This window comes from Capricornis sumatraensis, chromosome 17, assembly GCF_032405125.1.
Source record: "Capricornis sumatraensis isolate serow.1 chromosome 17, serow.2, whole genome shotgun sequence".
Taxonomy (NCBI): Eukaryota; Metazoa; Chordata; class Mammalia; order Artiodactyla; family Bovidae; genus Capricornis; species Capricornis sumatraensis.
Window position 1 is genome coordinate 70,177,793 of NC_091085.1, and position 25,926 is coordinate 70,203,718.

Here is a 25,926-nt window from a genome sequence, read left to right on the forward strand (position 1 = left end):
GGCCAGTGTCCAACAGGCAGAAGATCACTAAAAAAGAATCAAGGATCCTCACTGTTGTAGCCAAAGAGAACTTTGATCACAGCAGTGTCCAAAAAGTCTCTTGGGACTGTTAAAGCTTAGTCCCTGTTTATGGGCTAGCAAACGTCCTGAAGGATGCTGGCAGGATGGGACCGTAACCTGGGCTGGTGGATGGGTTGTGAGTTGTGACCTTGCCCATCAGGCGAGGACGCGGCCCGAGCCAGCTCGCCTGATTGCGGGGTGCCACGCCGGGGGTGGCAGGAAACACGTGGGGACGGGTCACCTGGGAGCGGCTCACCTGGGCGTACCTGGATGTTGGAGTCGGCGCGCTTCCGCGCCGGGCGGGCTGGCCCCACCCCCTGACCAATAGCGGCGCGGAGGTCCACGGCCATGGGCGAGGATTGGGCTGGCGGGCGCGGCGGCGGACGCGGATTGGGCGCGGGAGGGCGGGGGCGGGGCGGCGCGGCAAGCAGTTTAGGCGCTCGGCCTGCGGGCGGCGCTGAGCGCGCGGCTACGCGGGCGCAGCGCGGGCGGAAGTGGCGACGCTGGCGTCCCCGGAGGCTGCGGAGGGCGGCAGTGACGGCCCCGGCGCTGACGGCGGCGGCCCGGGGGGCGGCGTGGACGCCCGCGGCGCCGGCTGGGGTATTACCGCGGGCCTCGACCCCGAAATGGCGCTGCTGGCGGAGCACCTGCTGAGGCCCCTGCCTGCTGACAAGCAGATCGAGACGGGGCCCTTCCTGGAGGCGGTGTCCCACCTGCCGCCCTTCTTCGGTGAGCCGGGGTGAAAGGGGGAACTGGCCGGGAGCCCTGCCCCAGGGCGCTCCCAGATGCACCCGCTTCCTTCTTCTCTCAAACATCCCCAAACCAGACCTTCCGTGGACACCCCAAATCCTAATTCCCCAGGCACCAAGGATCCCCTTTTTCTGCAGGCACCCCAGATTTCCCCTATCCCAGACTGCTCCCGGATCCTCTCTCCCCAGAACGTGTCACATCCTCATTTTTTCCCGGACATCCCCAAATCCTGTCTCCCCAGACACTTCGTCCGTCAGATGCCCGCAGATCTCCACCCGCTTGTGCGCCCCAAACGTCCATCTCCCCACGAACACCCCTACTCTACCAGAGCCCTAGTTCTGCAGTCCTCCGTCTCCCCCAAAGCGTCCCACCGTCCCCCACCGCCTAGGTCTTTTATCCTTCACCCTTCTGAATGGCTCCCAACTCTCTCCCTTTAAAATGAACCCCTCATTTGATAAACCCCCTCTTTTCTGTAAATTCTCCCATCCTCTCCCTCGTGGGACGGTGTGAACCCTTCTTTTCCTCATAATTCCAAATCCAAGACCCCCACCCCCCACCCCCACTCCAGGGGCAGAAAGCCTGGCAAAGTGAGGAGGGGGTTTTTGGAGATGGAGTCGCAAAACTCTCTAGCCCCCTTCCTGCAGAGAACCACCTAAACTTTCCCCTCCGTTTGGAGTAGGGGTCGGGACCAGGGGACCTGCTTTGTGGGGTGACATCTGGGTGCTTGAGGGGGGTCCAAAAGAAAAAGTCCCCTCCCCCATTTGCCATGCCCTGGGAGGTCGCAGGAACACTGGGAGGCGGCCCTAAGCCAGTTGCAGACCCTCATTTCTCCCATCCTCCAACCCAGCCCACACCCTGGATGGAAAATGGGAAACAGAAGACAGTAGGGCCCTGCCCTTTGCCTTGCTGGTCTCCAGTAAAGAATGCAACCTGAGCTCTGCTTTCTCCTCTTCCATGTGGGCTTTCCCTGAAACCCTGCCCTGCTGGTTTACTTGGTGGCCTGGCTGGAAGGGACCAGTCCCCAGGGCAGAGTCCAGCAGAAACCTGCAGACTGACAGAACCTGACACTAACTTGGACTAAAGGGATGGTGGCACCCAGGGCAGTCACTCCCTTTCCCCTGGAGGGTGATCAGGGCTCCCAGTGGGCAATAGTTGCTACAGTGCCGTGGGCTCTGGAGTGGTTGTGGCTACATGAAGTCACGTCCGTGTTCTCTTCCTCCACCCTTTGAGCCTCAGCGTCCCCGTGTGTGAAATGCGCATGCTGATCTCTGAGGCTAGCGGCAAGGACTAAATGGGGTGGAGTGTGTAAGGTTCCAAGGCCTTTAAATGCCAAACACATCTTAGCTGTTGGGGGCGTGGTTGTTATACAAGTTCCTGAGTTCAGTTTTGGTTCCTTCACAGTGTAGATGATTGATTAATGAGTGTTTGAGTGCCTTTGCCTGGTTTGTAGGATTCTCAGACCTGGGTCTTTTCCTGTTGCATCCCTGATACTCAGAACAACGTCTGGTGCACAGTAGGTGCTCAGTCAGCACTTAAATGTACAGAATATTCTTAATATCGGTATCTCCATGTTGAGATAATGTTAAATCTCCAGGCAGGAGCTTGGGAACTGTCTGATTTTAGCACTGAGGAACTGTTGGTTTTTGTGACGGGTTTTTCCCTTCTCTTTTAGTTCTATGAACATTTGCTCTGAATAAGGATTCAGAATCTGTTTAAGCTCGTCCTTCCCAACTCAAACAGTTTTGCCCCCTCAGGGGACAACGGGCAGTATCTGGAGACATGTTTGGTTGTCACACCCTGGGGGGGTGGGGGGGTGGTGAGGGGCACAGGGAGATGGTACTGGCAGCTGGAAGTCAGGGATGCTGGTAAACACCCTCCAGGGCACAACACAGTCCCCAACCACAAAGAACTGAGCCAGCCCCAAATGTTAGCTGCCTCTCAGGGTGGAGAAACCCCCAGGGTAAGTTCTGTGGCCTTTTCCTCCTGCATCTTCGGCAAGGTTGTCCATCAGTTCTGCGTTCAGGGCCGCCTTCACTTGATGCAAGTATCGAGCCAGTTTTACGGGAAAAGGGGTGGTGGTGGCTGGAGCCGGCGGCGAGCTGGTGCCTGGGTAGGAGAACGTCCCCTCCCCCTTCCCTGATCTCAAAAGACCCTTGTCTTTGCTGCGAACTGGTTGCTGTGGGCCGTCACATCTGTTGACAGAGCCTCCATTTATACAGAAGCCTCAGTGGGTCGGCCCACAGAGGATAATTCTTAGCGCTGTTTGAAAAACGTGATGATCCGTTCTGAAGCGTTAAGGCTTTTCTCGGGCGAGGGTTCCTCCCGAGGGTTAAAGTTTGGGGAGGATGCTCCCATCAGTGGCTCTCCCCTGGCACATGGGGGTTGATGGAGATCGGCCCATCTGCCCTGAAACATGGGCTTTGTCCAGGTCTTGGGAATGTCTGGTCCCTTGGGTGATCTGAGATCTGGGTGCCGTGTGTGTCCCTGGCATGGAGCAGGTCTGAAGTTTGAACCCAAGAAGTCTGAATGGCATTGTGGCAGTTCCTTCCAAAGCAGGGTTTCTCCACCATGACACTGTTGACATTCAGGGCTGGGCCATCCTTTGGAGTGGTGGGGGGCGGGGGGGGGGGGCGGCTGTCCTGTGCTTTGTAAGATGTTCAGTGGCATTCCTGGCCTCTCTCTGCCAGATGCCAGCAGCATCCCATTTCTCCAAGGTGTAACAACCAAAAATACCTGCAGAGAAACAGAGTCACCCCCAGTTGAGAGCTTCCGCTCTTGATACAAATAGAGCAGAAGGCTAAGAGCAGTGTTTTTAAAAAGTATCTATTTCTTCAAGGAAGATCTGTTTCTCAGAGGAAAAATTGATCAAGAAGAAATGATAAATTAAAAATCTCCCTGCCATTTTTTATTGAGCATTTACTCCGTGCTAAGTAAACTGTGTAGATGAGTTCACTTAATCCTTTCATGGCTTTTTGAGGCAGAGTTTTTTGTTGTTATTTTTTAAAAAACTTAATTTATTTGGCTGCATTGGGCATGTGTGCCTAGTTGCTTCTCGGCCTAGGGGACTTTAGTTCCAGGACCGGGGATTGAATCTGCGTCTTCTGTATTCAATATATAGTCAGAGTCACTCAGTTGTGTTGACTCTTCGCAACCCCATGGACTATATGGTCCATGGAATTCTCCAGGCTAGAATACTGGAGTGGGTTGCCATGCCCTCCTCCAGGGGGTCTTCCCAACCCAGGGATCAAACCCAGGTCTCCTGCATTGCAGGCGGATTCTTTACCAGCTGAGCCACAGGATTCTTATCCACCGGACCACCAGGAAACCACCGGACCACCAGGAAAGTCCTGTTGTTGTTTTGTTTTTTAAGAGAAATCAGTGGTGACATTTCAGACTATTTTCCTTTCAGACCCATTTGTCTCTTTAAGGGAAAAAGGATAAACTGCTTTTTTTTTTTTTTTTAACCCAACCATATAGCATAACCAGCTTTCCATGTCAACCATCATTTTCCAGACCTACTTAGAATTTTGTTGTTTGAATGTAGCGATAAACTATTTAACCAAGCCCCTGGTGTTGGATATTGACATTGTTTCTTTTTTTTCTCTAGTAAACCATGCTACAGTGAACATTCTTATGTATATTTCTTTGCATACTTCTTTGGTTATTTCTAATTTTTTAAAGGGAAATTGCTGGGTCGAAGCAGGTGAAGGCTTTACATATGTTTAGCGCAATCACATTTCTTAATGCTTCATTGGGTGTGGTTTGGGACAGAATTGGTTGGGCTTGATGAATGCCGATTCTTTTGGCCTGCAGGTCCTGTGTGGTTCAGAGCACCTGTATCCTGGGCTCTTTCTTCTGTATCTCTGGTCTGAGTCTCCCAAGCCGGATAGGTTTTGCTGTGTCCACCTAGAGGTCAACAACCCTTTGTCCGTCTTCTTTCTCCACCTTGACCCAGTAATTGGATCTCACCTCTGATCAGTTTGCAGTTGATTTCTGTGAGGCCCTCCTCTCTCAGCTTTTACGGTCGATTACACAACCATTCCAGAGCATTTGCAATTGAAGGGTGGCAATGGAGGGAGAGAGAGAGGCAAATGGAGAGACCTAGCTATCATTTAGTTTTATCACTCTCTGTCTGGAAGCTGCAGTGGCTCCCTATTACCCCACCTTGAAATCCATGCTGTAGCCTTTCTGAATGGCTTGCAGCCCCAGAGATGGTACCACGACATCACTTGCTTCTGGCTCTATACCTGCATCAGAGTCTCATTGCCTGGGGTACCACTGCTCTCTAGCCCATCACCTTCCTTTCACCTGGATGGGTTCCACTTATGCTAGAGCCACTTAAGGCAATGGGTTTTGCAATTTTTAAAAAAAAATTTTTTATTGAGGTATAGTTGCTTCCCAGGTGGTTCAGTGGTAAGAAATCTCCTTGTAATACAGGAGACACAGGTTCTATCCCTGGATCGGGAAGACCCCAGAAAAGGAAATGGCAACCCACTCCACTCCAGTATTTCTTGCCTGAGAAATGCCATGGATGGAGGAGCCTGGCAGGGTCCATCAGGTTGCAAAAGAGTCAGACATAACTGAGCCAGTAAACTATAACATAGTTGCTTTACGATGTTGTGTTAGTTTCTGCTGTATAAGGAAGTGAATCAGCTATGTGTGTAGACATATCCTCTCTTTCTTGGACCTCCCTCTCACTCTCCCACTTCCCCCACTCACCCCAACCCCAATTTTGCAACTTTGAACTGAACCAGCCTGCCGACTCCTCTCATCCATTGGAGGTGTATTTGCAAGTAGGGAGTGAGGTCTTGTTAACCTTGAGAAGCATCTTCTGTGTGTTGGTGAGACCCACTCGTGAGTTCACCTGGCCCAGATTAGAGCCAAGCAACACCTAAACAGAGGGCTGCCTCTGGCCCCACTGTGTTAACCCGTTCATCTGTTGGCTGCTTGGGAGGCTTAGAGAGAAGTTGCTTTGAACCCGGGTTTATTGTTGGCTGAAGTCCCTGAATTGGAGTCTCCAGATCGCGAAGAGTCGGACACGACTAAGCGACTTCACTTTGACTTTCCTCTTTCATGCATTGGAGAAGGAAATGGCAACCCACTCCAGTATTCTTGCCTAGAGAATCCCAGGGATGGGGGAGCCTGGTGGGCTGCTGTCTGTGGGGTCGCACAGAGTCGGACACGACCGAAGCGACTTAGCAGCAGCAGCAGCAGCAGCTAGATGGAAATTGGTTTCAGCAGAGCCAGCCTGAGCTTGAATGCCGGTTCCACGGTGTCCCAGCTGTGTGTCCTCACCCAGGAGCTTCCCCTCTCTGAGCCTGCAGCCCCGACTGTAAAAGGGGGAAGCTAGGCCTCCCAGGGGGGCCGGTGGAGGCTAACTCCCCCAGATGATGTTGGTGTCCAATGTGAGAATCTCTCCACCTTTTTGTACAGGTGGGGCAGACCGCCTCCAAAAGCCTGAGAATCTGCACCTCTTGCCACACTGCCCTTGGGCAACAAAGTTCTTGCAAAAAGAAGCTGCCTCGGGCTCTTGGTGACCAGCTGCCAAGGCTAGGGGCCAGCTGAGCGGCCTGGCTGCTAAAGCAACTCATTTATAACATCCAAAGGCCAGCGCAGAGCACGGACCAGTGGTGTCCACCACCCTTGTTCCTCTAGTGAGGAGATCTTGACCTTCTGGGTTCAGAAAAGTCCGGCCCTGAGGTCAAGGATGGAGGTCTGGCCTCTGCTCCTGAAGGGAAGAAGATGGAGAAGCCGGAGGGAAAAGACCCAGACATCCGCTCTGTCCCTGCGAGCTTGTCCAGCCCCCACCTCGTTCCTCATCTGTGGGGCGTCCGCTGCATAGGGCTGGTTCCAGGAACAGTGCCCCATTGTGAATCGTGTCCCAGGCCCCAGCAACATGCCTGGCAGAGCATCGGTGCCCAGCCAGTGGGTAACTTGAAAGGGAATGGAAAGAATGCGTGACAGCGGCTTTGTAAGGTATAATGCCTGACCCCATAGCTAGCGTAACCCATGTTTTGAGTGACTTCCATGTGCTTCAGCATTGAACAAGCCGATCTCTCATTTCCAATCCTCCTCCTCACGACATTATGAGTTAGGAGGAATGGGCACCACTGTACAGAAGAGGAGACTGAGGTTCAGAGTGGTGAAGGCATGTGACCAAGTCACGCAAGGAGGAACGGCTTTGTAGGGGGCCAGCCCTGCAAACAGCAGAAAGGACCTTTTAGAGCTGTTGTGGGGGAGGGGAAATGCTGGAAGTTCCCATCTGGCATTGACAGTGTGCTTATTTCAATGAGCTTGTTAGAACAGCAATGTTGAGTTCTAGCCTTAGGTTGCATTGTTTCAGTTTTAAAAGGGCCTGGATGGATGTTAACTGCTAGTGTTACATTCTTACCAAGTTGCTTGTATCAGGGCTTCCTCCCCCCCCCCCCCCAATTGTTATTGTGTTAACTGTATCTGAGCCTTTACAAGTCCTTACAATGGATCAGCGCTCCCCAGGGTCCTATAAAACCTCTTCTCCCAGCAGTTCCGCGGCCAGCTCACTTCCTCTGGCTCAGAAATGATTCATTTTCTGCACTGCTGTTATGCCACCTTCCTCTCACTACTCCCTGCTGAGATCTGAGACTGTAATGGTCAGGAGTGCGGGGTCCTTAGTTTATAACTGGAGTTCCTGCTAATTTTACCCATATCCACACCTTTCTCTACCTCTCTCTCCTCCGTGTCTTCATCTCTTTCTCTCTCTCTCTCTTTTTTTTTGTCATGCCTGGGGATCTTAGTTCCCCAGCTAAGGATCAAACCCAGGCCCTCAGCAGTGAAAGCACAGAATCCCAACCACTGGACCACGAGGAAATTCCCTTTTTGACATCTTAATCATTGGAATCATTCTTTCCTGGATTTCTTTCCTAAAGAATGATGCTATAATGTATGATAATAATTATTATAATCATAAAGAATAACTTTTAAAAAATTGAGGCAGAAATTATGCTAACCCCTTTATTTCTACAACCTCATTTAAGCCTTGCAACAGCTCTATAAGGTGGGATCTATTATTAACCTCATTTTACAAATGTGGAAACGGCGCTCAGAGAGGTTAACTGATTTCTCCAGGCCACACAGCAAGTAAGAGAACTCATTTTCCCATTTGCATTCCCAATTGCTGGCTGGTTTTTGCCAAAGGAGACAATTGTGGATAAAGAGAGTTGGCATGTCACGGGTCTGATTTTATTTATTTTTATTTTTTTAATTTTAAAAATTATTCTAAAATTTCTTTTATTTATTTGCCTGCACTCAGTCTTAGTTGCAGCATGCAGGATCTAGTTCCCTGACCAGGGATTGAACCTGGGCCCCCTGTATTGGGAGCACAGAGTCTTAGCCATTGGACCACCAGGGAAGTCCCAGGGGTGATTTTTTAAAGTACCATTTGGTAAACATTCTTTCCTCTTAGGTAGAATTTAGAGTGGGAACTAGTTTTTGAAAGGTGGTCATTCTCGGGCTCTTATGCTTCAAAATAGGCCTAACTGCAGACTGAGCCGTCACATGCACGCCCCACATACCGTCGGGTTAATAAATGATTCATCTCCATCAGCTGTAATCTGAGTGCCTCCCATTATGATCCTTGTAACCTAGGATCTGTAAAGTTACTCTGTCCCATGTGATTAACAGCGAAACCTTACTATCCAGCTATTGAAAAAAAAAAATTGAATTTGAAATAGAACCTCCCCAAACCAGGCCCCTAGCATCCTGGCACAGGCACCCCTGTTCTTCCTTTCTCAAATGAATATTTACGGGTTGGGCCTGGATCTCCCACACTGAACCACACAGACTGAAAGTGAAGGTGTGCATCTGAAAAGCAGAATGCTTTTTGTTCTTGAGTGAAAATTATTCCTGAGATGAAGTGAGAGGGCGGGGGCAATTCAGTCACCTTGTGGCCCAGCGTTGGGAGCATCGCCTATTGGAAGAGAGGCTTGCCTGGAGAGGCAGGCGTAGAGGGGGCAGCCTGGATGGAAATTTCCAAATATGTGCTGGGGGCTTGCTCAGAGCACAACAGCAGGTGCTTTCCAATTACATGGAGGCCAGAAAAACAGGAAACGAATATGATTCCGGGCGGCATGTGGGGACTGCTGGCTTATGGGGAGCTCTGCTCTCTGGACGACCTCAACCATCTGAACGATGGCAGAGACCTGGGCAGGACTGTCACAGAGGTCACAGAATGTTGCTGGGTGTCTGCTTCCTCTTATTTTGTCGGTGATGCTGACAGAGTTGGCTGTTTGTTCTCCCAGTATCTTGCAGAATCAAAGCACTGCTGAGAAAGCAAGAGGAATTTTCAAAAAACTACACAAAGCTGGGGACTTTCCTGGCAGCCCTATGGCTAGGACTCTCCACTGCCCCTGTAGCGGTCATAGGTTCCATCCCTGGTTAGGGAACTAAGATCTCATATGCCGCAGGGCACAGCCAAAAAAAAACCCCTGTCCTAAAACCCTGGAAACATAACCATGTAGACCCATTTAGGGAACAGTTGAGGGGGCCTCTGATATCACTGGGTCACACCTTTATCATAATTCCTAGTTTTGATAATGGCCCTGTTTAGTACACTGCAAATGGCTTGCTGTACAAACGCAGGGACATTTGTTTTACGTTTGGATAAGTTCCAACCAGGATAGCTGAACTAGAGAGAAAGTTGGTGCATTCATCAAATTTGGTAGATGGAAAATATTTCACTGCTTTTTTTTTCATTATTGAGATTAAATGTCTTTTAATTGTCCATTTTCTATAAGGAGGTTATTTCTTATTAATTTTTTAGAGCTCTTTACATATTAGGGATAATAGTCTTTGGTCTATGATATTTGTTACATGGGTCACCCCCTCTCCCAATCAGTTTGCTGTTTGGCTTTGATTGGTGATGGGATTTCCTCCCATGCCCACCCCATCCCATATAGAAGGTTTTTGGGTTTGTAATCAGACTTATTGGCCTTTTCTTTACGCCTTTTGGGTTGAGTGGCATGCTTGCTGCTGCTGCTGCTAAGTCACTTCAGTCGTGTCTGACTCTGTGCGACCCCATGGACTGCAGCCCACCGGGCTCCCCCGTCCCTGGGATTCTCCAGGCAAGAACACTGGAGTGGGATGCCATGGCCTTCTCCGAGTGGCATGCTTAGGAAAAGTCTAAAAGAGAAAGGGCCATTTGCCACGTGTTCCAGGTGACCAAGGCTTGACTGTGTTTAGAATCCGTGACCCTTTATGAAATAAGATGGTGGGATTGTACTTGATTTTTTCTCTTGTTTTTGAGATGACTTCTTTTTACTCTGGAAGTGAGACAATAAACTAGAAAGCCACCCAAGCCCCCTCCCTCCCTTCCGGCAGGTTCCGGGTGCCGTTCTAAAGAGCCCATTGGCTGACAATAATGAAAAACAAGTTTGGGATAGCTGCAAAACAGGTATAACTAGAAAGGTAATTTTGAGGCAGGACTGTATTCTGTATGAAAGGTAAAACTGGGTAACCTGACCAGAAATGCATCGTGTCCAGAGCAGGGGCCGGCGTGAGTTTCAGCTCTTAGGCCACTGAGTGCTCAGGGGTCAAAATCATTTTCGGTTTTCCGGTCAGAGTCCTCTCACTTTTGCTGAGCTCACACACACACAGATGGAAACCTTCTAGAAAGAAAGGCTAGAGGGGATGGTGATACCAGCCTTGGGTCTGGAATTGTGTGTGTGAGTGCCTGACTCTCACCGGGTGACCCCGCACCAGTCACGAGGCTTTTCAGAGCCTGGTGGCGTCAGGCTAAGCCAAAGCAAACAGAAGCCCAGAGCCTTCCACAAGGCGTGTGAAGGCCAGCTTCAGCTTGCCCAGCACCTTGGGGCTCTGGAAAGGGAGGGGCCTGAGCCCAGAGCGGTTAAGTCACTTGTCCAGAGTGACGCCAGAGCTGAGATCTGAACTCAGGACCGAGGCCGCGCAGCTCTACCCTGCTCCTCCTCTGGTCACAGGCGGCCCCGACGCTGCCAACCCGACTCCCGCGTGCGCTCCTACATGTGCACACCGCCCCCGCCCCTGGGGGCCGTCTCCCAGCCCTGCTTTGCCCCTCTCTCCTTCTGCTCCCTTCCTGGCTCCAGAAGTCCATCCAGGCCCCACACCCCACCCCTCGTTGAGCAGAAGCCTGGTCCACGACCTGCAGGAACAGCCGCCTTGGGGCTGGCTCTTGCCAACCACGATGACCTCGGGCCCCACATGGCACGGTGTCAGAAGATGAGACAGAAACCTTTCTCCCCGCCATCCGGGGGTAGGGGGGACACTCAGAACCACACAGAAGCCATTTCCAGAGCCAGGGAAGCCAAATGTTACTCTCTGTGTCTCTAAAATGCCTGTTGACTGACCTGAGTCACTGTGAGAAGCTGGTAGCCACCCACACGTGGCTGATGATCGCCAAACCCTGGTTCCGCATCTCCACCCACGCAGGATGGCGTTACTCGAAAATCAGCCCACAGTGGCAATCAAATCATGGCCAGGCTCTGAGCCCTGACTTGGCATGCACACTGCCTCCCCCACCCCCACCCCCCGTCACAGCAGCCGCACAGGGACGTCCCTGTACAGACGGGGAAATCGAGGCCAAGCCCCTTCCCGTAGCCTCTGCCATCTTAGCCGGGTGGGTCCTTAGACCCATGCGTTGGGTCAGTCTGCCCTACAAGAATGTGGCTAGAAAAAGAACGGTGGGGTGCCTCTCGATCGTGTTTCCCACTCTCTGCCCCCTTGTTCATGCCACTTGCTGGGGTCTGGCTTCATGCCAGCCGCGGGGGTGGGGAGCAGAGCAGGGGACAGAGACCACCTGGTCTCTGCGCTCTCAGAGCTCAGGGGGAGGTGGACGGAAAACAGACTTACGCATGGAACCACAGTGATGGTAGCAGTGCAGTGAGCTTGGAGGAAAAGGGGAAGAAAGAAGCCTGGCTTTTATGAGCAGGAAAAAAAAAAGCCTGGCATTCTCTTCCAGTATTTTATATGAAAAATTTCGAACATGTAACAAAATTGAATTTCACAGCAGCTATTCATGTACCTACCATCTAGATTCTACCACTTATATCTGACTGTCCACCTCTCTGTCCATCTGTCAACCCGCTTCATGTCTTTGGACAGCATATATTTTTGAAAGACAAGGAGGTGAAGCCATGGTCATGCCTTTAGAAGAGTCTTGCCAGTCCCCAGAAAGCCCATCCATGGCACCTGCCTGGCCCCGTGAGACTCGGAATTGGCGACCCTTGGCTACACAGTCGAGGGAAAGAGGCACTAGTGGTGGAGAGTCTTGAGTGTCTTGCATTTTTTTTTTTTTTCTTAAGGAGGTTTCTTTTTATTTTTTGGCCACTCCGCTTGGCATGTGGGATCTTTGTATCCTGACCAGGGATTGAACCCGCGCCCTGGGCAGTGAAAGCACTGAACCCTAACCACTGGACCATAGGAAGTTCTCTGCATTATTACTGCGCATAGTCATGCTTCGGGGGCGTCGTGGTAAGTGTCCTGGTGGAGAACACGGTGCAGGACGAGCAAATTGCACAGGCTTCCCAGGTTGGCCTCGCAGGATGAGGCCAGCGATACATCAGGGAGGATGAAACGGTGGGTGGAGTCATTACCTCAAAAACACCCTTGGCAGGATCTGGTGGGACGGGATGTCTGCACCCCCACCTGGCACCTCAGAGCAGCTCCTGCAGCCATCCGGGAAGGGAGATGTGAGCCCACAGGAGTGGGAGAGAGGCTGGCAAGCTGAGAGGAAGGTTTTTCCATTCAGCCTGAGGATCTTGTACCCGGGACCCTGCAGTTGGGCCACGCAGCTTCTCGGGCCCCAATGGCGCCTCAGTTGGGAGTCAGGAGAGTAGAGGTGGCCAGGGGCGCAGGCTGTGTGTTTCCACTCAGCGGAGGCCCTGGAGGACCTGATGACTTCCAAGCCTGGGTGACGTTTGCTGGAGTGCGGAGCCTAGTCGTGTCACAAAGTCATAAAGACGGTCAGAGTTCATTGACTGAGAGCTGCTGCGCCGGGCACTCTGCTGAATGTGTTCAGTGTGTGGGTTTCAATCCCCACCACAACCCTGTGAAATAAGTACAGGTGGCACGGTGGTAAAGAGCCCGCCTGCCAGTGCAGGAGATGTAAGAGACACAGGTTCGATCCCTGGGCCAGGAAGATCCCCTGGAGGAGGGCATGGCAACCCACTCCAGAAGAATTCTTGCCTGGGGAACCCCAGGGACAGAGGCACCTGGCGGGCTACAGCCCATAGGGTGGCAAAGAGTCAGACACGACTGAAGCAACTTAGTACGTACACACGCTGCCCCATTTGCCATGTGAGGAAACTAAGTTACACGGCTCCCAGGCAGGATACTTGCTCACCTGGATTCAAACCCAATCTGTCTGGGTTCCTACCTGACCTCCTTTCTATGGGGTTTGGGGCTTTTTCATATAAAACATCCAGTGCTGTTTCCTCAATGCACCTCTCAACAAATGCAGTTAGAATGTTCCAGATGGCTGGCCAGGTGTGCCGGGTCACCTTGGGTGGAATTCAGCCCACAGGTGGCCCTCCTCCAGTCCTCTGGCCCTGTGCAGTGCCCAAAGCCCCTGCCTGGCCTGCGGACAAGGGGAAGCTGGCGGGGGTGGGGTGTTTCCCTGCTATGGGTTTTGGTACCCATTTGTGGCCTGCTCAGGTGTCTTTGCCCCCTGGGCTCTGTATTGAGGATGCTCAGAGGTGGCAGAGAATTCAGGCTGAATTCAGGCTCTGAGGCTGAAGTCCTTGTTGAGTCTGCTCAGGAGAGACCCGGCCCTTCCCTGTCTGTTCCCTCCGAGCCCAGCCCTCAGCAGGGAGCTGAGGTACCCACTTGTGTCCTGCTCAGGTGTCTTTACCCCCTGGGCTCTGTATTGAGGATGCTCAGAGAGGGCAGGGAATTCAGGCTGAATTCAGGCTCTGAGGCTGAATTCCTTGTTGAGTCTGCTCAGGAGAGACCCGGCCCTTCCCTGTCTGTTCCCTCCGAGCCCAGCCCTCAGCAGGGAGCTCTGACCCGTGGGCTGTCTCTGGTCCCCTTGACGGGCTGCTGGGGCGGGGGGGTCACAGAGGCAGGAAAGGAGGAGACACAAGCCAAAGGCTGCTTATATTTCCCCGGGAGCCCTGAGTTCCAGGCACTGCCAGTTTCTTGGTCCACATTTCGTCACCTCCAAGGCGCCACCTATTTTAAGGTGCTCTGTTGTTTTGGGAACCACCAAGGAAGGAACACTGCCTCCAAGGGAGAGCATTCGGATGTCAGAGACGAACAAAGTATGTGTCTCGGAAGTGGGTAGTTTCAAGTCATCCTCGTAGGAGCTCCCACCACTTCTGTTGGCCCACTTGCTAGATGGGAAAACTGAGGCTCGGGGAGCAGAAGGGACACTCCCAAGCCCTGACTGCCAGTGTCTGCAGAGCAGGTGTGCAGCCCCAGTTCACTTAGCTCTGTTAAGTGACGGGGGTCCCCCTGCAGGTGGGTTCTCCCAGGCTCCTACGCAGTCTCAGGACCAGGGGGCCTCTGGGTCACCAGCTCACTTCTGCCTTAGAAGCTGGTGAATGAGAAGGTTATCTTTCATAAGTCTGGCCCCTCTTCTCCCACGGACTAAGATTTCTCGAGCTGTTTCCTGGACAGCTGGTTTGTTAGCGGCCATCGCCTTGTCAGCCGAGATGGTTTCTCAGAGTGTTAGTTTTGAGAGATGCTCTCCACTGTACTGTCCAGTATGGTAGCCACTGGCCGCATGTGGCTATTACATTTAAATGAATGAAAGTTAATAAAATTACAAGTTGAGTGCCTCGATCACACCACATTTGAAGTGCTCAGTAGTCACACGAGCCCATATTAGATGGTGCAGGTATAGAACTTTTTATCCTAGGATGAGAAGGTGCTGTGGAAAAAATATTTGCCCCTTAGAGAATCTGGTTGTATTTTAAAGGCTCTGACAAGTCCTGGAGTAAGAAACCGGTCTCACTTGGAGCCCAGAACTCCAAATTTACTTGCCCATGAACCGTTTTAACACCTACAAATAGTTCTTTCCTTAAACACATCAAATGACATTTCCTCCTGTCCCATGGCAGTCCTGAATATCACCCTTGTTAGGATCCTAACATCTCTCTTCTTGTTTTGTCCCCAGATTGCCTCGGCTCCCCAGTGTTTACTCCAATCAAGGCGGACATAAGTGGCAACATCACTGTATGTACTTGGCCTGGCAGCCCCAGTACCCAGATCGGGACTCTAATCCCACCCTGGTTACCACTGCCCTGCTACCCACTGCAAGTCCCCCAGGCTAAGGAATAGAAGGAGACGTGGAAAACAGGCCTGGCTCCCAGTTCCTCTGACTCAAGGCTCCAGGTTCTTGGTTCTCCTGGCAGTCATGCCATCCAGTCACAGCCAAACTATGATTCACAGTCTGGAGGGTTGACCTGAGAAGGAACTGGCTGGTACTTGGATTCACTCCACCAAACAAAAAATAAACTCCAAGGTCCACAGTTGCACTGACCCAGCCCTTTCCTTCCTCAATCCTTAGAGCTCCTGATGGCATCCCCCAACCACTGACCCTCCCCCAGCAAGGACCCACCATGAGGCCGGTGCTGTGTCATTATCCCCATTTTACAGACAGGGAAACCGAGGCCCAGAGCTGTTGAGGGACTCACAGCAAGGAAATGGCAGAGGTGGGATTCACATCCAAACTTCCTGCCTCTGACTCGGGAGCCTGCTTCCTGTTGGACATGTCTGAATCCTAAGGACCTACTTGTGTTTGTCCACAGAAACGAAACTTCAGATACTTGGGGTTCAAGGTGCTGTCAGTAGTGGTTGGAGAACGTGGACTCTGGGGTCTGGTCAGGGCTGGAACCCGTTCTCACCTGCACCAGCTGTGTGACCCTAAGCACATCACTTCGCCTCTCTGAGCCCGCTTCCTCATCTGTAAATTGGCACGACGGCAGGCACGTCAGGGTCGCTGTGGGGATTAGAGAAGGCTGTGACTGTAAAGCGCTGTGGGCATCCAGTGAATGCAGATGGCCCTGGGGATTATTACTGTCACGACCAGCCCCCACTGCCGGTCCTGGCACCTGTGGGTGGGACAGCGAGGCTCTGGTGGGGTGGCATCTGTGGAGGCAGCCTTCCCCAGGGGAAAACCCTGTGTGCTCTGTTCCAGAAAATCAAAGCTGTCTATGATACCAACCCGACCAAGTTCCGGACCCTGCAGAACATCCTGGAGGTGGAGAAGGAGATGTACGGGGCCGAGTGGCCCAAAGTGGGGGCCACGCTGGCACTGATGTGGCTGAAGAGGTGATGGGCTTGGGTGGCGGGGTGTTTGTGTGGCAGGGGGGCCAGGGGACCTGCCCTGCAGAGGACGGACAGCCAATCCCGCCACTGCCCCAGGGTGTCTGCTCTGACGGGGTGGACGGGCACTTCGTCTTCCACATAGGCGCTCCCCTTGTGCAGCGCTACTTAGAGACAGAGAGAAAGCACCCTGGGGGCCAAGTTCTGCCTGATGGTGACACTTCCTTGCTGGTTCCAGTCTCATCAGAGGCGTAACAAACCCACGGATACTCCGGCCGCTGTGCTAAGCTCTTTATAGACACCTGATCATATTTTATGGGCTGTGAGTTACGTATGATCATCCCCATATATCCCCATGTCCTAGAGGAGGATGCTGGTGGCTTCTGGGGGCCAATTCATGGGCTCAGGGCACAGGGCCAGGGCTGGGACAGAGTGGCTGAGCTCTGCAGTTATACAGGTTGCGCACTGCACAAAGATGTCCTTTCTACAGATAGCCAGTCACATCACGCACATGGCAGATTTGTATATTATGACAGCTTATTGACAGAACCACAGCATCTAGAGGAAAAAGAACTCTAATTCACATAAATTCGACCTGTGGGCTGGGGGCAGGGCACCCCGATATGGGATTTGAACTCAGATAGTCTCGCCCTAGAGTTAGTTGCCAGTGCTTGTGACCATGTTACGTACTGTCCTCGTGGCACATACTTGGAACCGCATATAGTCATTCCATCTTACAGATGAAGCCACTGAGGCTCAGAGAGGCCAGGAAGCTCGCTTGCTGAGCTCATGTTGCTCTCTGCTAGCTCCCGGATTCCCTCAGCTATGCAGACTCCTGAATCCCTGGCAGCAGCTACGAAGCCAGGGACCCATTCTCTGCCCCACTGATGTTCCCAACATTGCCCCTTCTCTGGGGCCTGGAGGCAGGAGCCAGGGAAGTTGCACTTTCCCTGGATCCCCATCCCCAGAAGCTAATCCTCACCTACACTCTGTGCACTTCTTTGGTGACATGGAACAGGAAGAGTCTGCTCCCTGGAGGATGTGGCCAGTGTGGGCATCAGCGGGTAGGTAGGCTGTAACTAACACCCTTATGGCCTATTTTATGACTTGTCCACACTGAGCTGCCCTACTCTTGTCTGTCAGCCCGAGAGTCACACACCTGGAATGAGGAATGCCCCTGGGTCCATCCACTGGCAGGTTCTGTAGATTTCTCAGGAAGAGCCAGGCAGAGAGTGACGTTCAGGTCAGGAAGTAGGCTGTTTGTGTCCAGAGGAGACATGCGCAGAGCCCGGTGACTAGGAGAGCAGATCCTGGTGGATGTCAACCAGTCAAGCACATAATGAGCACCTGCTGTGTGCTGTGCCTGGTGCTGGATGCGTGGGATGCTGCTTGAAGAGGCAGGGTCCCTCTTAGGGTATGACAGTCCACCCAAGGCAGGGGGTCAGGCTGTGGGGCAGGTCATGACAGCAGGATATCAGAACCTGGAGCAGAGAGAAATCAGGGGGCGCTTCCTGGAGGTGGGTTACCTATTAGCATCTCTAAGTCTGAGCAGCAGGGTCCCAGGAGGAAGAGGCCTTGCAGGGGTGGGAGGGCAGGAGAGGTACAGAGTATCCACCCCTCCAGGAGGATCTGGTCCAGCCAGGGCCCTGGATGCAAGGTGGGAGCAGGGAAAGATGAGGTGGAATTGGGCAAGGATGAATTCCAGCCCCCTTGGGGGTCCTGGGAAGCCATGGAGGGGCATTAGCAACGGGGTAAAATGGGGCTTGACAAAGACTCACTCCAGCTCTGGGCAGCGGGGGGGATCATAAAGGCTGGGAGAAGCAGGGGCTCAGGAGAGGTGGCCAGTCAGGGCAGGGCTGGGACTAAACCCTGAGCGTGGTTCACACGCCAGGCTGATCCCCAGTGATTGAGAGTTGTGATCCAAGCATGGAGGAGTTCCTTCACTTCACAGGTGATAAAGCTGAACTTTATCCTTTCAGTCCTTGGGCCAAGCGTTTCTGCCCCAGAAAGCCCCCAAATGAATCCCCACCCCCTCGCAGGGAGGGAGCAGAGGAGCCCAGTTAGGGAGTGAGACAGGCTCTTGCTGTCTAAGATAGGAGACTGAGGCTTTTGGAGTACCTCTGTATTCCCCTCCGTGAAGTGGGCAGATTGTGCTGAACTCAGTCTCACCGGACGGACCAAGGAGAGCAGATGAGATGATGTGGAATAAAGGGCTGGCACTGATCTGATTCTAAACTTGGTGGCCTTACCATGACCCACACCCTGCTCCTGGCTCTTGGAGCATCATCCTACCTCAGAGGAAAGGCTCAAGTGGCCGCTGGAGGATGTGGACCACGGCACAGGCAGGGATGGGAGCGGGGAGCCCACAGGCTCAGACTCGCTCGTGTTCTCAGCGTGGCCCTGGTCTGTGGTCCCCGAGCCTTTTGAGGACCAGAGCTGGGCCTTCAGCCCTATATTGACTGGCTTCGTCCCTCAAGCACAGATGGCCACGTGGCCATAGAAATGGGCAGAGCGCATCCAGACCCTGCCCTCTGTAGACTTCACAGCCCAGCAGAGGCCACGGCCGGGGTCAGTGCCAGGCCTGGTGTAGACGAGGTGATCTTGGGACACGTGAGGTGATCCCCTGGCGGGGCGGAGGGTCACGTTACACAGAAGCTCCTGTGGACACGACAGCTCAGTGTTCCGGGGTCACGGGAAGTACTTTATTCCGGGTACATCCGGGTTTCTGTGCGGTGGGTGGGCGGGGCCGGCAGGAGCGAGCTGGGCCCTGACGCACCCTTTCCTTTCCGGCTGCAGAGGCCTGCGCTTCATCCAGGTCTTCCTCCAGAGCATCTGCGACGGCGAGCGGGACGAGAACCACCCCAACCTCATCCGCGTCAACGCCACCAAGGCCTATGAGATGGCCCTCAAGAAGTACCACGGCTGGATTGTGCAGAAGATCTTCCAGGTGAGCCACCCCGCGGGCGCAGAGACCCCTGGCTTGTGGGGTTCGCCCTCCGCCCCACGCTCTTGCTGTGGCCCCCCTGCCCCGTGTCCGTGCTGCCCACCCCCGGCTCAGGAAGGGCTCTCCTCCGTCTGTCTGGGTGAGGCTGGTGCGATGAGAGGCCTTTGCTGCGCGGTGGGCATTTTCCTAAGTGCTCTGTGGCGGTTGTGAGGAGGGCCCGATTGGGAGACCATGAGAATAGCCAGGGCAGAGACGAGGCCCTTAGGTTGACGGTGGGCCGACCTCACTGGCCCCTTGGATTCAGCTGGGACCCTGGCACTGGAGGGGGGTGGGGAGGGGAGGAAGGGCCCCTGTGCCCACCCACGGGGTTGTCTGCTGAAGGGACATCTGCTCACGAGGCTCTTGGTGACTTGTGTTGGGGTGATGGTGACCACAGGCCTTCGGCACCAGCCCGGCTATGGGAGAAGCCCACCGGAGAGGCGTCGAGAGCCCACGGGTGCACTGCACGCTGTCCTGGCCCCCCTTTCTCCTACAGTAGCGCCCCCTGCCCGCCCATCTTCTCTGCGGAAAGAATGGGGCTCTGAGGGCGGGTCTCTCTCCCGCGTGGCTCAGGTCATGGGCAGGCAGGGTCAGGCATCAACTGAATCCAGGCAGGAAATATGGCACCTGTGGGCCATCCGCCCTGGCAAGGCTGGGGACAGCACCCATCCCGGGCAGGGACTGCAAGAGCCCTGCCCGCCTGCCGCCCACAGAGCCTTGCCCCCTGTGAAGGCCCCACGACCACCATTATAACTGGTTGCCCTGAATGCCTAGCTCAAGGTGGGCTGCCCGTGGAGGGTCACTTTCACGAGAGCCCCTGTCCTTGTCTCCATTTCACAGATGAGGAAACTGATGCCCCAGACGTTAAGTATCTTGCTAGAGGTCACGCAGTAAGAAATTCCTGAGCCAGGATTCCTGAGCTTCAGTATCCTCATCTTGCAAATAGACATAAAATAGGCCCCGCCTCACAGGCTCATTGTGAAGAGTCTATGTATTATTCTGTATACAGTGCGTGGCATTTTGAAGCTATTTCTATTTTGATTCTTTTTTTTTTATTGGAGGATAATTGCTTTACAATGGTGTGTTGGTTTCTGCTGTACAAGGTGAATCAGACATGAACGTGAAAGTTGCTCAGTTGTGTCCGACTCTTTACGACCCCATGAACTATACAGTCCGTGGAATTCTCCAGGCCAGAATACTGAAGTGGGTAGCCTTTCCCTTCTCCAGGGGACCTTCCCAACCCAGGGACCGAACCCAGGTCTCTTGCATTGCAGGCGTATTCTTTACCAGCTGAGCCACAAGGGAAGCCCAAGAATACTTTAGTGGGTAGCCTATCCCTTTGCGGGGGGATCTTCCTAACCCAGAAATTGAACTGGGGTCTCCTGCATTGCGGGCGGATTCTTTACCAACTGAGCTATCAGGGAAGCCAAATCAGATATAAGTATACATATATATCCTCTCTCTTGAGCCTCCCTCCCACCCACCCCCCCATTTTGATTTTTAATGATAATGTTATTATTTGTAATTTCCTCACCTTTTCAAACTTGTAGCCTAAGCCTTTTTATCCGGTTGCATTGTTTTCCTTCTGGTTCGGAAATTCTATGAATTTCTGGTTCTCTGGGCTTTTCAAATTTCTCTGAAATTTAGGGAAGTGTCGCCCCCTGAAGGTCAGAAAAGGAACAGCACAGATTCGCCATCCTCTCCCCGCCCCGCCCCTCAGTTAGTGGGTCTCAGGAGGAAGCCGTTGGTTCACCTTCTCCAGAGCAGGGAACCCACCGGAGGGAAGAGGTCCTTCCTCGCAGAGCACCTACTGTGTGCCTGGTGCTGTGCTCAGCACTTGACACGACCTCAATCCTGACAAGAGCAACCCAGTTGGGTGGGTGCCATTGTTATCCCCATTTTACAAATGAGGAAACTGAGGCTCAGAGAGGCTAAGTAACTTGCTCAAGGCTCACCGCTAGTCGGCAGTAAAAGCTGGAATTTGAAGCCAGGTCTGTCTGTCCCCAGAGCTTCCTGCTGTCCCTCATCTGGTAGAAAGGGACACACACACAACCCCCTGCCACCACCACACTTGGCCTTTCCTGTTCAGTGCCATGAATGACACAGACCTCCTGCCCAGCGTGGACCTTGGGGGCATTCCCTCCCAGAACCTGACCAGGGGCTGGGCTCCACCTCCTCTAACGCTGTGCCACCCCCTGTCACCCGTCTCAAGGCAGCGCTGTATGCGGCCCCCTATAAGTCCGACTTCCTCAAAGCGCTCTCCAAGGGTCAGAATGTGACAGAGGAGGAATGCCTGGAGAAGGTCCGCCTCTTCCTGGTCAATTACACGGCCACCATCGACGTCATCTACGAGATGTACACCAGGATGAACGCCGAGCTCAACTACAAGGTGTAGGCCAGCTCCACAGCGGGTGCTCCGGACGGCACACCCCCGGACCGCAGACCCCTTGCAGGAACAGGCAAACCCGAATCACTGCGAATCTGGCTGGCCAGCTGCCCCTGCCCGTGGCACGCCCCCAGAGCAGCCTTGAGTCAGGCCAGGGCCCACACGGGGCCGGCCCTGGTCTTTTAAAAGTCACGTTTGGGATCTGCCCCCCTGGAGCAATAAATAACCGTCACACTTCCGAATCTCCTTTGAATTTCATGACAGCACAGACTGACTTTATGCCTTCATTTCAGTGTGGTAAAAATCAATTAATATTTCTAATAAATCAAGTCCTAGGGTTTTTTGGTCCCCTCCAGCCCCCATTCGGAGCATGGCTCTGGGGGAAGTGGTGTTAGATCCGTCGCTTTGAAAATAGGCACGTGTCTTTCTGAGGAGCTGGCTGAATGATGTTTTGAGTGTTTTAAGGACCATGAGGGGGTTTGATCTGAAATTATACAGGGCCCCTCTTGTGGGATTGTTTTTCTTTTCAAAGCAAACTGGTGTGTGTGCTCATGTGGTTTGCACAGCCGAACCTCCAGCACTGTCATTAGGGCCCTCTCTTACTGTCTTGCCAGACAGTGTTTTTTATAGCTGAAACCAACCAGCAAGCCTTTGATGACCAAGGGAAGGCTTATTTTAAAGCTATCAGACACACATAACCGACTGTAGATGACTGCATTTGCATTCTTCTGCATAATTACCTTCTTCAGGGACAGCCTTTCCAACCTAAGCAACTACCTACCATGTGTATTCTTTTGAGGGGGAGAGGATGAACCCACGAACACGCCTTACTGCCTTAACTGTCCTTCCTGGCTCTAAAAAGAATTGTCTTTTTAATGTGTCGGGATGACCAAAGCAACCCACAAAGAATTGATGTATGTTTAAAAACCCAATGAGGAACAATTGGTGATTTTTATGCAGAAACTAAATAATCCTTAATAAATAAATCTCTATTTTGGAATCACATTGGTGTGCTGTTTTGATTCTTGATTTTTTTTTTCTTGTTCTTTCTGGATCAAAGGATACAACTGGGGACCAGCCAAGGACTTGCTTTTTAGTCTCTGGGTCCCATTTTCTGGTTTGAAAAATAGAACTGGCTGCCACGTTGAGAAACTGACATGTCCCAGAAAAATCTTTATTTCTAGCTTCTTAGAGAAATCAAACTGCCTGGCTGGAAATGAGAGATGACTGCCCCCTTGGCTGGATGGGGCGATTGGGTAGATATACTTTCACTTTGCCTCAGTCTCCACCAATCCCTATTGCATCCCCAACCCTGTAACCATTGGTTATTTGCACTTTATCATGGGCAGGTGCGTTTTCTGGTGCTAGGGTTAAATGTGGAGGAAAATATTGTACTTCATTCGTGCTCCTGCATAACACACAGTCTAGTGGGCAAGACGGACCAGTAAATCAGCAGAGGTAATATAGAGTGGTCAGCGCCCAGAGGGAGCCTGAGTCCACGGATTGGGGCACACACTGAACCTTGATGGAAAAGTTGGGGTTGTGAGGATCCCAGTAGAGGAGGAAGAGGGGACACTCCAGTTCATAGGCAATGTCCTTTTGGCTTGACCCAGAGCAGGCTGTGTATATGTGAGACATCATGCCACTGAGGAATTTGAGCTTGACTCTGAAAACTGTGAAACATCTTCAGAGCTCTTCTGCACAATCAGCCAGATATCCAGTTTGGAAGCTTCCCTCTGATGTGGCCAAGGGGTAGAAGTCTGAACTAAGTATTTTGCTGTCTCTGATTTCATGATGTTTCCTAACATTGCTGACAGGAAGAATGCCACTGATCTTTCTAAGCTTAACGTGCTTTTTAGGACTTTCCCCTTTGAATATAAAATTCTGCCAACAAATTTTTTAAATTGTGTGTGTGCGTGTGTATATATATATATATTTTAGAAAGAGCTTTTTGGGACCTCCCTCGCAGTCCAGTGGTTAAGATCTCACTTTCTAATGCAGGGAGTGCAGGTTCGATCCCTGGTTGGGGAGCTAAGATCCAGCATACCTCATGGCCAAAAAACCAAAACATAAAACAGAAATATTGTGACAGATTTTCAATAAAGGCTTTAAGAATGGTCCACATTAAAACAAAAAAAAGGTTTTCTGCATGTTTCCAACATAATATAGTGACACCAGGAAGGCAGTTTCTCTGTGGAAGGTCAGAATTTTCCCAGGACAGCCTTCTTTATTCCTGGTACCTGCCTGGCCCCAGGAGCACTTTGGGATTGTGACCCCAGAGATGAAGTCAGCAGTGCATCTATGCCTTCTCATGTCATCCTTGTCAGAGTGGGATTCACTTCTGCCTGGGGCAGGGAGGAAGGAACACACATTGAGCATCAGCTGTATACCAGGCCCTGCACATCATTTCACAAGTGCCCTGACGTGGGCATCAGCAGCTGCATTTATCAGATTAAGAGACTGAACACCCCAGGGATGGGGCAAGAGAACTCAGCCAGGGTGATCCTGCCAGGTCTGGGGGCACCTCGGGCTCTCATCTGACTCCATATCTCCTCCAAGTCGTGCCCGTTTGGATGCCAGTGGACGGAGTGAGCCCAAAAGTTTGATAGAGACTGACTCTTGGGACTTCCCTGGTGGTCCAGTGGTTAACACTCCGAGCTTCCACTGCAGGGGGCACCGTTTGCATCCCTGGTTGGATAAGATCTGCATGCCATGTGGTGTGGCCAAATAAGGCTCTAAAAACAAAGTATATTAAAAAAAAAAAAAAAAAGGACTCTCTACTCGTTGCTGCATTTAGTTAAACCTCCCTGAACTGTGATTCAAATTCTCTTATTATAGACAAGAAACTGAAGCTCACTTCCCCATAAAAAGCCTCCGTTTCCTTTTCGGTACCAGGGGGGTCCCGCCAGTAGCCACTCTCGCAGGTTGTGAGGCTCGCATTCAATACTTGTCGGGAATTCCCAGGTGGTCCAGTGCTTAGGACTCCCAGCACTCGCTGTCCAGGGCCTCTGTTCAGTTTCTGATCAGGGAACTGAGATTCCACAAGCTGCACAGTGGGGCCACACAAAAATAAACGAATGAATAAATACTATTTGTAAAGCAATTATAAACATGAAATAAGCTGTCTTAGTGTTAAATTGCACGAATATTTTGGTGTGTGATGTGTATGGTAACATGATCAAGTGTTGGAGTCTGGCTCTGTTAGTTATCAGCTGACTGACCTTGGGCAAATCGCTGCACCTCTCTGAGCCTCAGTTTCCTTGTCTGTACAATGGGGATACTAATAGTTCTTAGTTCCCTGAGAATCAATGAAACCGCCCAGGCAAGCGCTTGGCTGCTAATTGTTCAGTGTTGACCCATTGATCATCCTTTACAGAAGCTTACAGGAAAACGGAGGACGATTCCATTTTCTGGGTTTAGTTGGTTGATCAATGGGTTCCTTTGGTTCAGCGTCGCGGCCTTGGGCGTCCCACCGCCGCTGCGCCTGCGCGCCGACCTCCTGCAGGTCCCGCGGGTCCCGGTAGGTGGCGCTGTGAGCAGAGAGCCGCTCCCCCGGGAGCGGCGAGTCCCCGACGCCTGTCCGCACCTTCTGGAACTCCAGCCGGCACCCAAGGCGTGCCCCACTGACGTGTTCGGGGTGGCTTCCAAGGGCTACGTGAGGAGCCCTATTTGAACACTGCTGGAATAGTCCAAAGCCTCCCTTGCTTTGGGATTCTGACTGAATGTCAGCCGCTGGGTAAGGGTATGTCCTAATACTTGGACTCCTCGGATGAGGGCGACTGCTCTGCGACTGGCCTGTGTCTTATTACCTCCGCCGCTGCTGCTACTAATACAGCACCGCCGCTGCTGCGCCTACCGCCGCCGCCGCCGCGACTGCTACCGCTACCGCCGCTTCACTGCTACCGCTACCGCGCTCACTCCGATTAATGCTGCGGCTAGTGGTACCAGCACCATCATCACCTCACAGTTTAGGCTTCGAGTTCAGCTTCCATAACTGTAGCCCATGTAATCCTGGGAAGTCCAGTTCATCACTCGGAGCCTCAGTTTCTGCATCTGTAAAACGGGACGGGAACACCTCTCCCTTGCGCGATTATATAAGGTGATGTGTGTGAAGTGCCTGCCGCGGAAAGATGTTCAGTAAATAGCATTTATTGATATTTTTATTTATTATGGCGTTGTCGCCTGCCAGGGGTTCCTGAGGGGCAGCGGGCCTCCTAATGCAGTTAGACTGTAGCGTGTTCACTTACTCCTTGTTTTGAAAGATAACGGCAGGGCCCAGAGCGATGCATCAACAGGAACACCCCAGAAAAAGGCAATATTCCTTGGATTCATTGCAGCAATGATTCATTCATTCCAGCAATGATTCTGGCTGTGATTCCTTGCTCTGGCCTAATCGGCTGTGTGATCTGGACGAGTGCCTTCTCCCCCCTAGGCCTGTTTCCCCCTCTATAAAGTCAGGAGGTTGGACAGT

General features: G+C 52.4%; 1 protein-coding gene and 1 non-coding gene across 2 annotated transcripts; one reads left to right on the forward strand and one right to left on the reverse strand.

Moving 5' to 3' along the window:
* The first annotated feature begins 639 nt into the window (after positions 1–639).
* On the forward strand, positions 640–22,377 carry GLTP (glycolipid transfer protein). Its single transcript, XM_068990008.1, has 5 exons — positions 640–789; positions 14,936–14,994; positions 15,959–16,092; positions 18,883–19,033; positions 21,282–22,377. Exons 1-5 carry the CDS (start codon positions 687–689, stop codon positions 21,462–21,464), a joined length of 630 nt encoding a protein of 209 aa, XP_068846109.1. The 5' UTR covers positions 640–686; the 3' UTR covers positions 21,465–22,377.
* Positions 8,125–8,197, reverse strand: TRNAG-CCC (transfer RNA glycine (anticodon CCC)). Its single transcript has one exon. It is a non-coding gene; the product is annotated as a tRNA-Gly (tRNA).
* Positions 22,378–25,926: the final 3,549 nt, after the last annotated feature.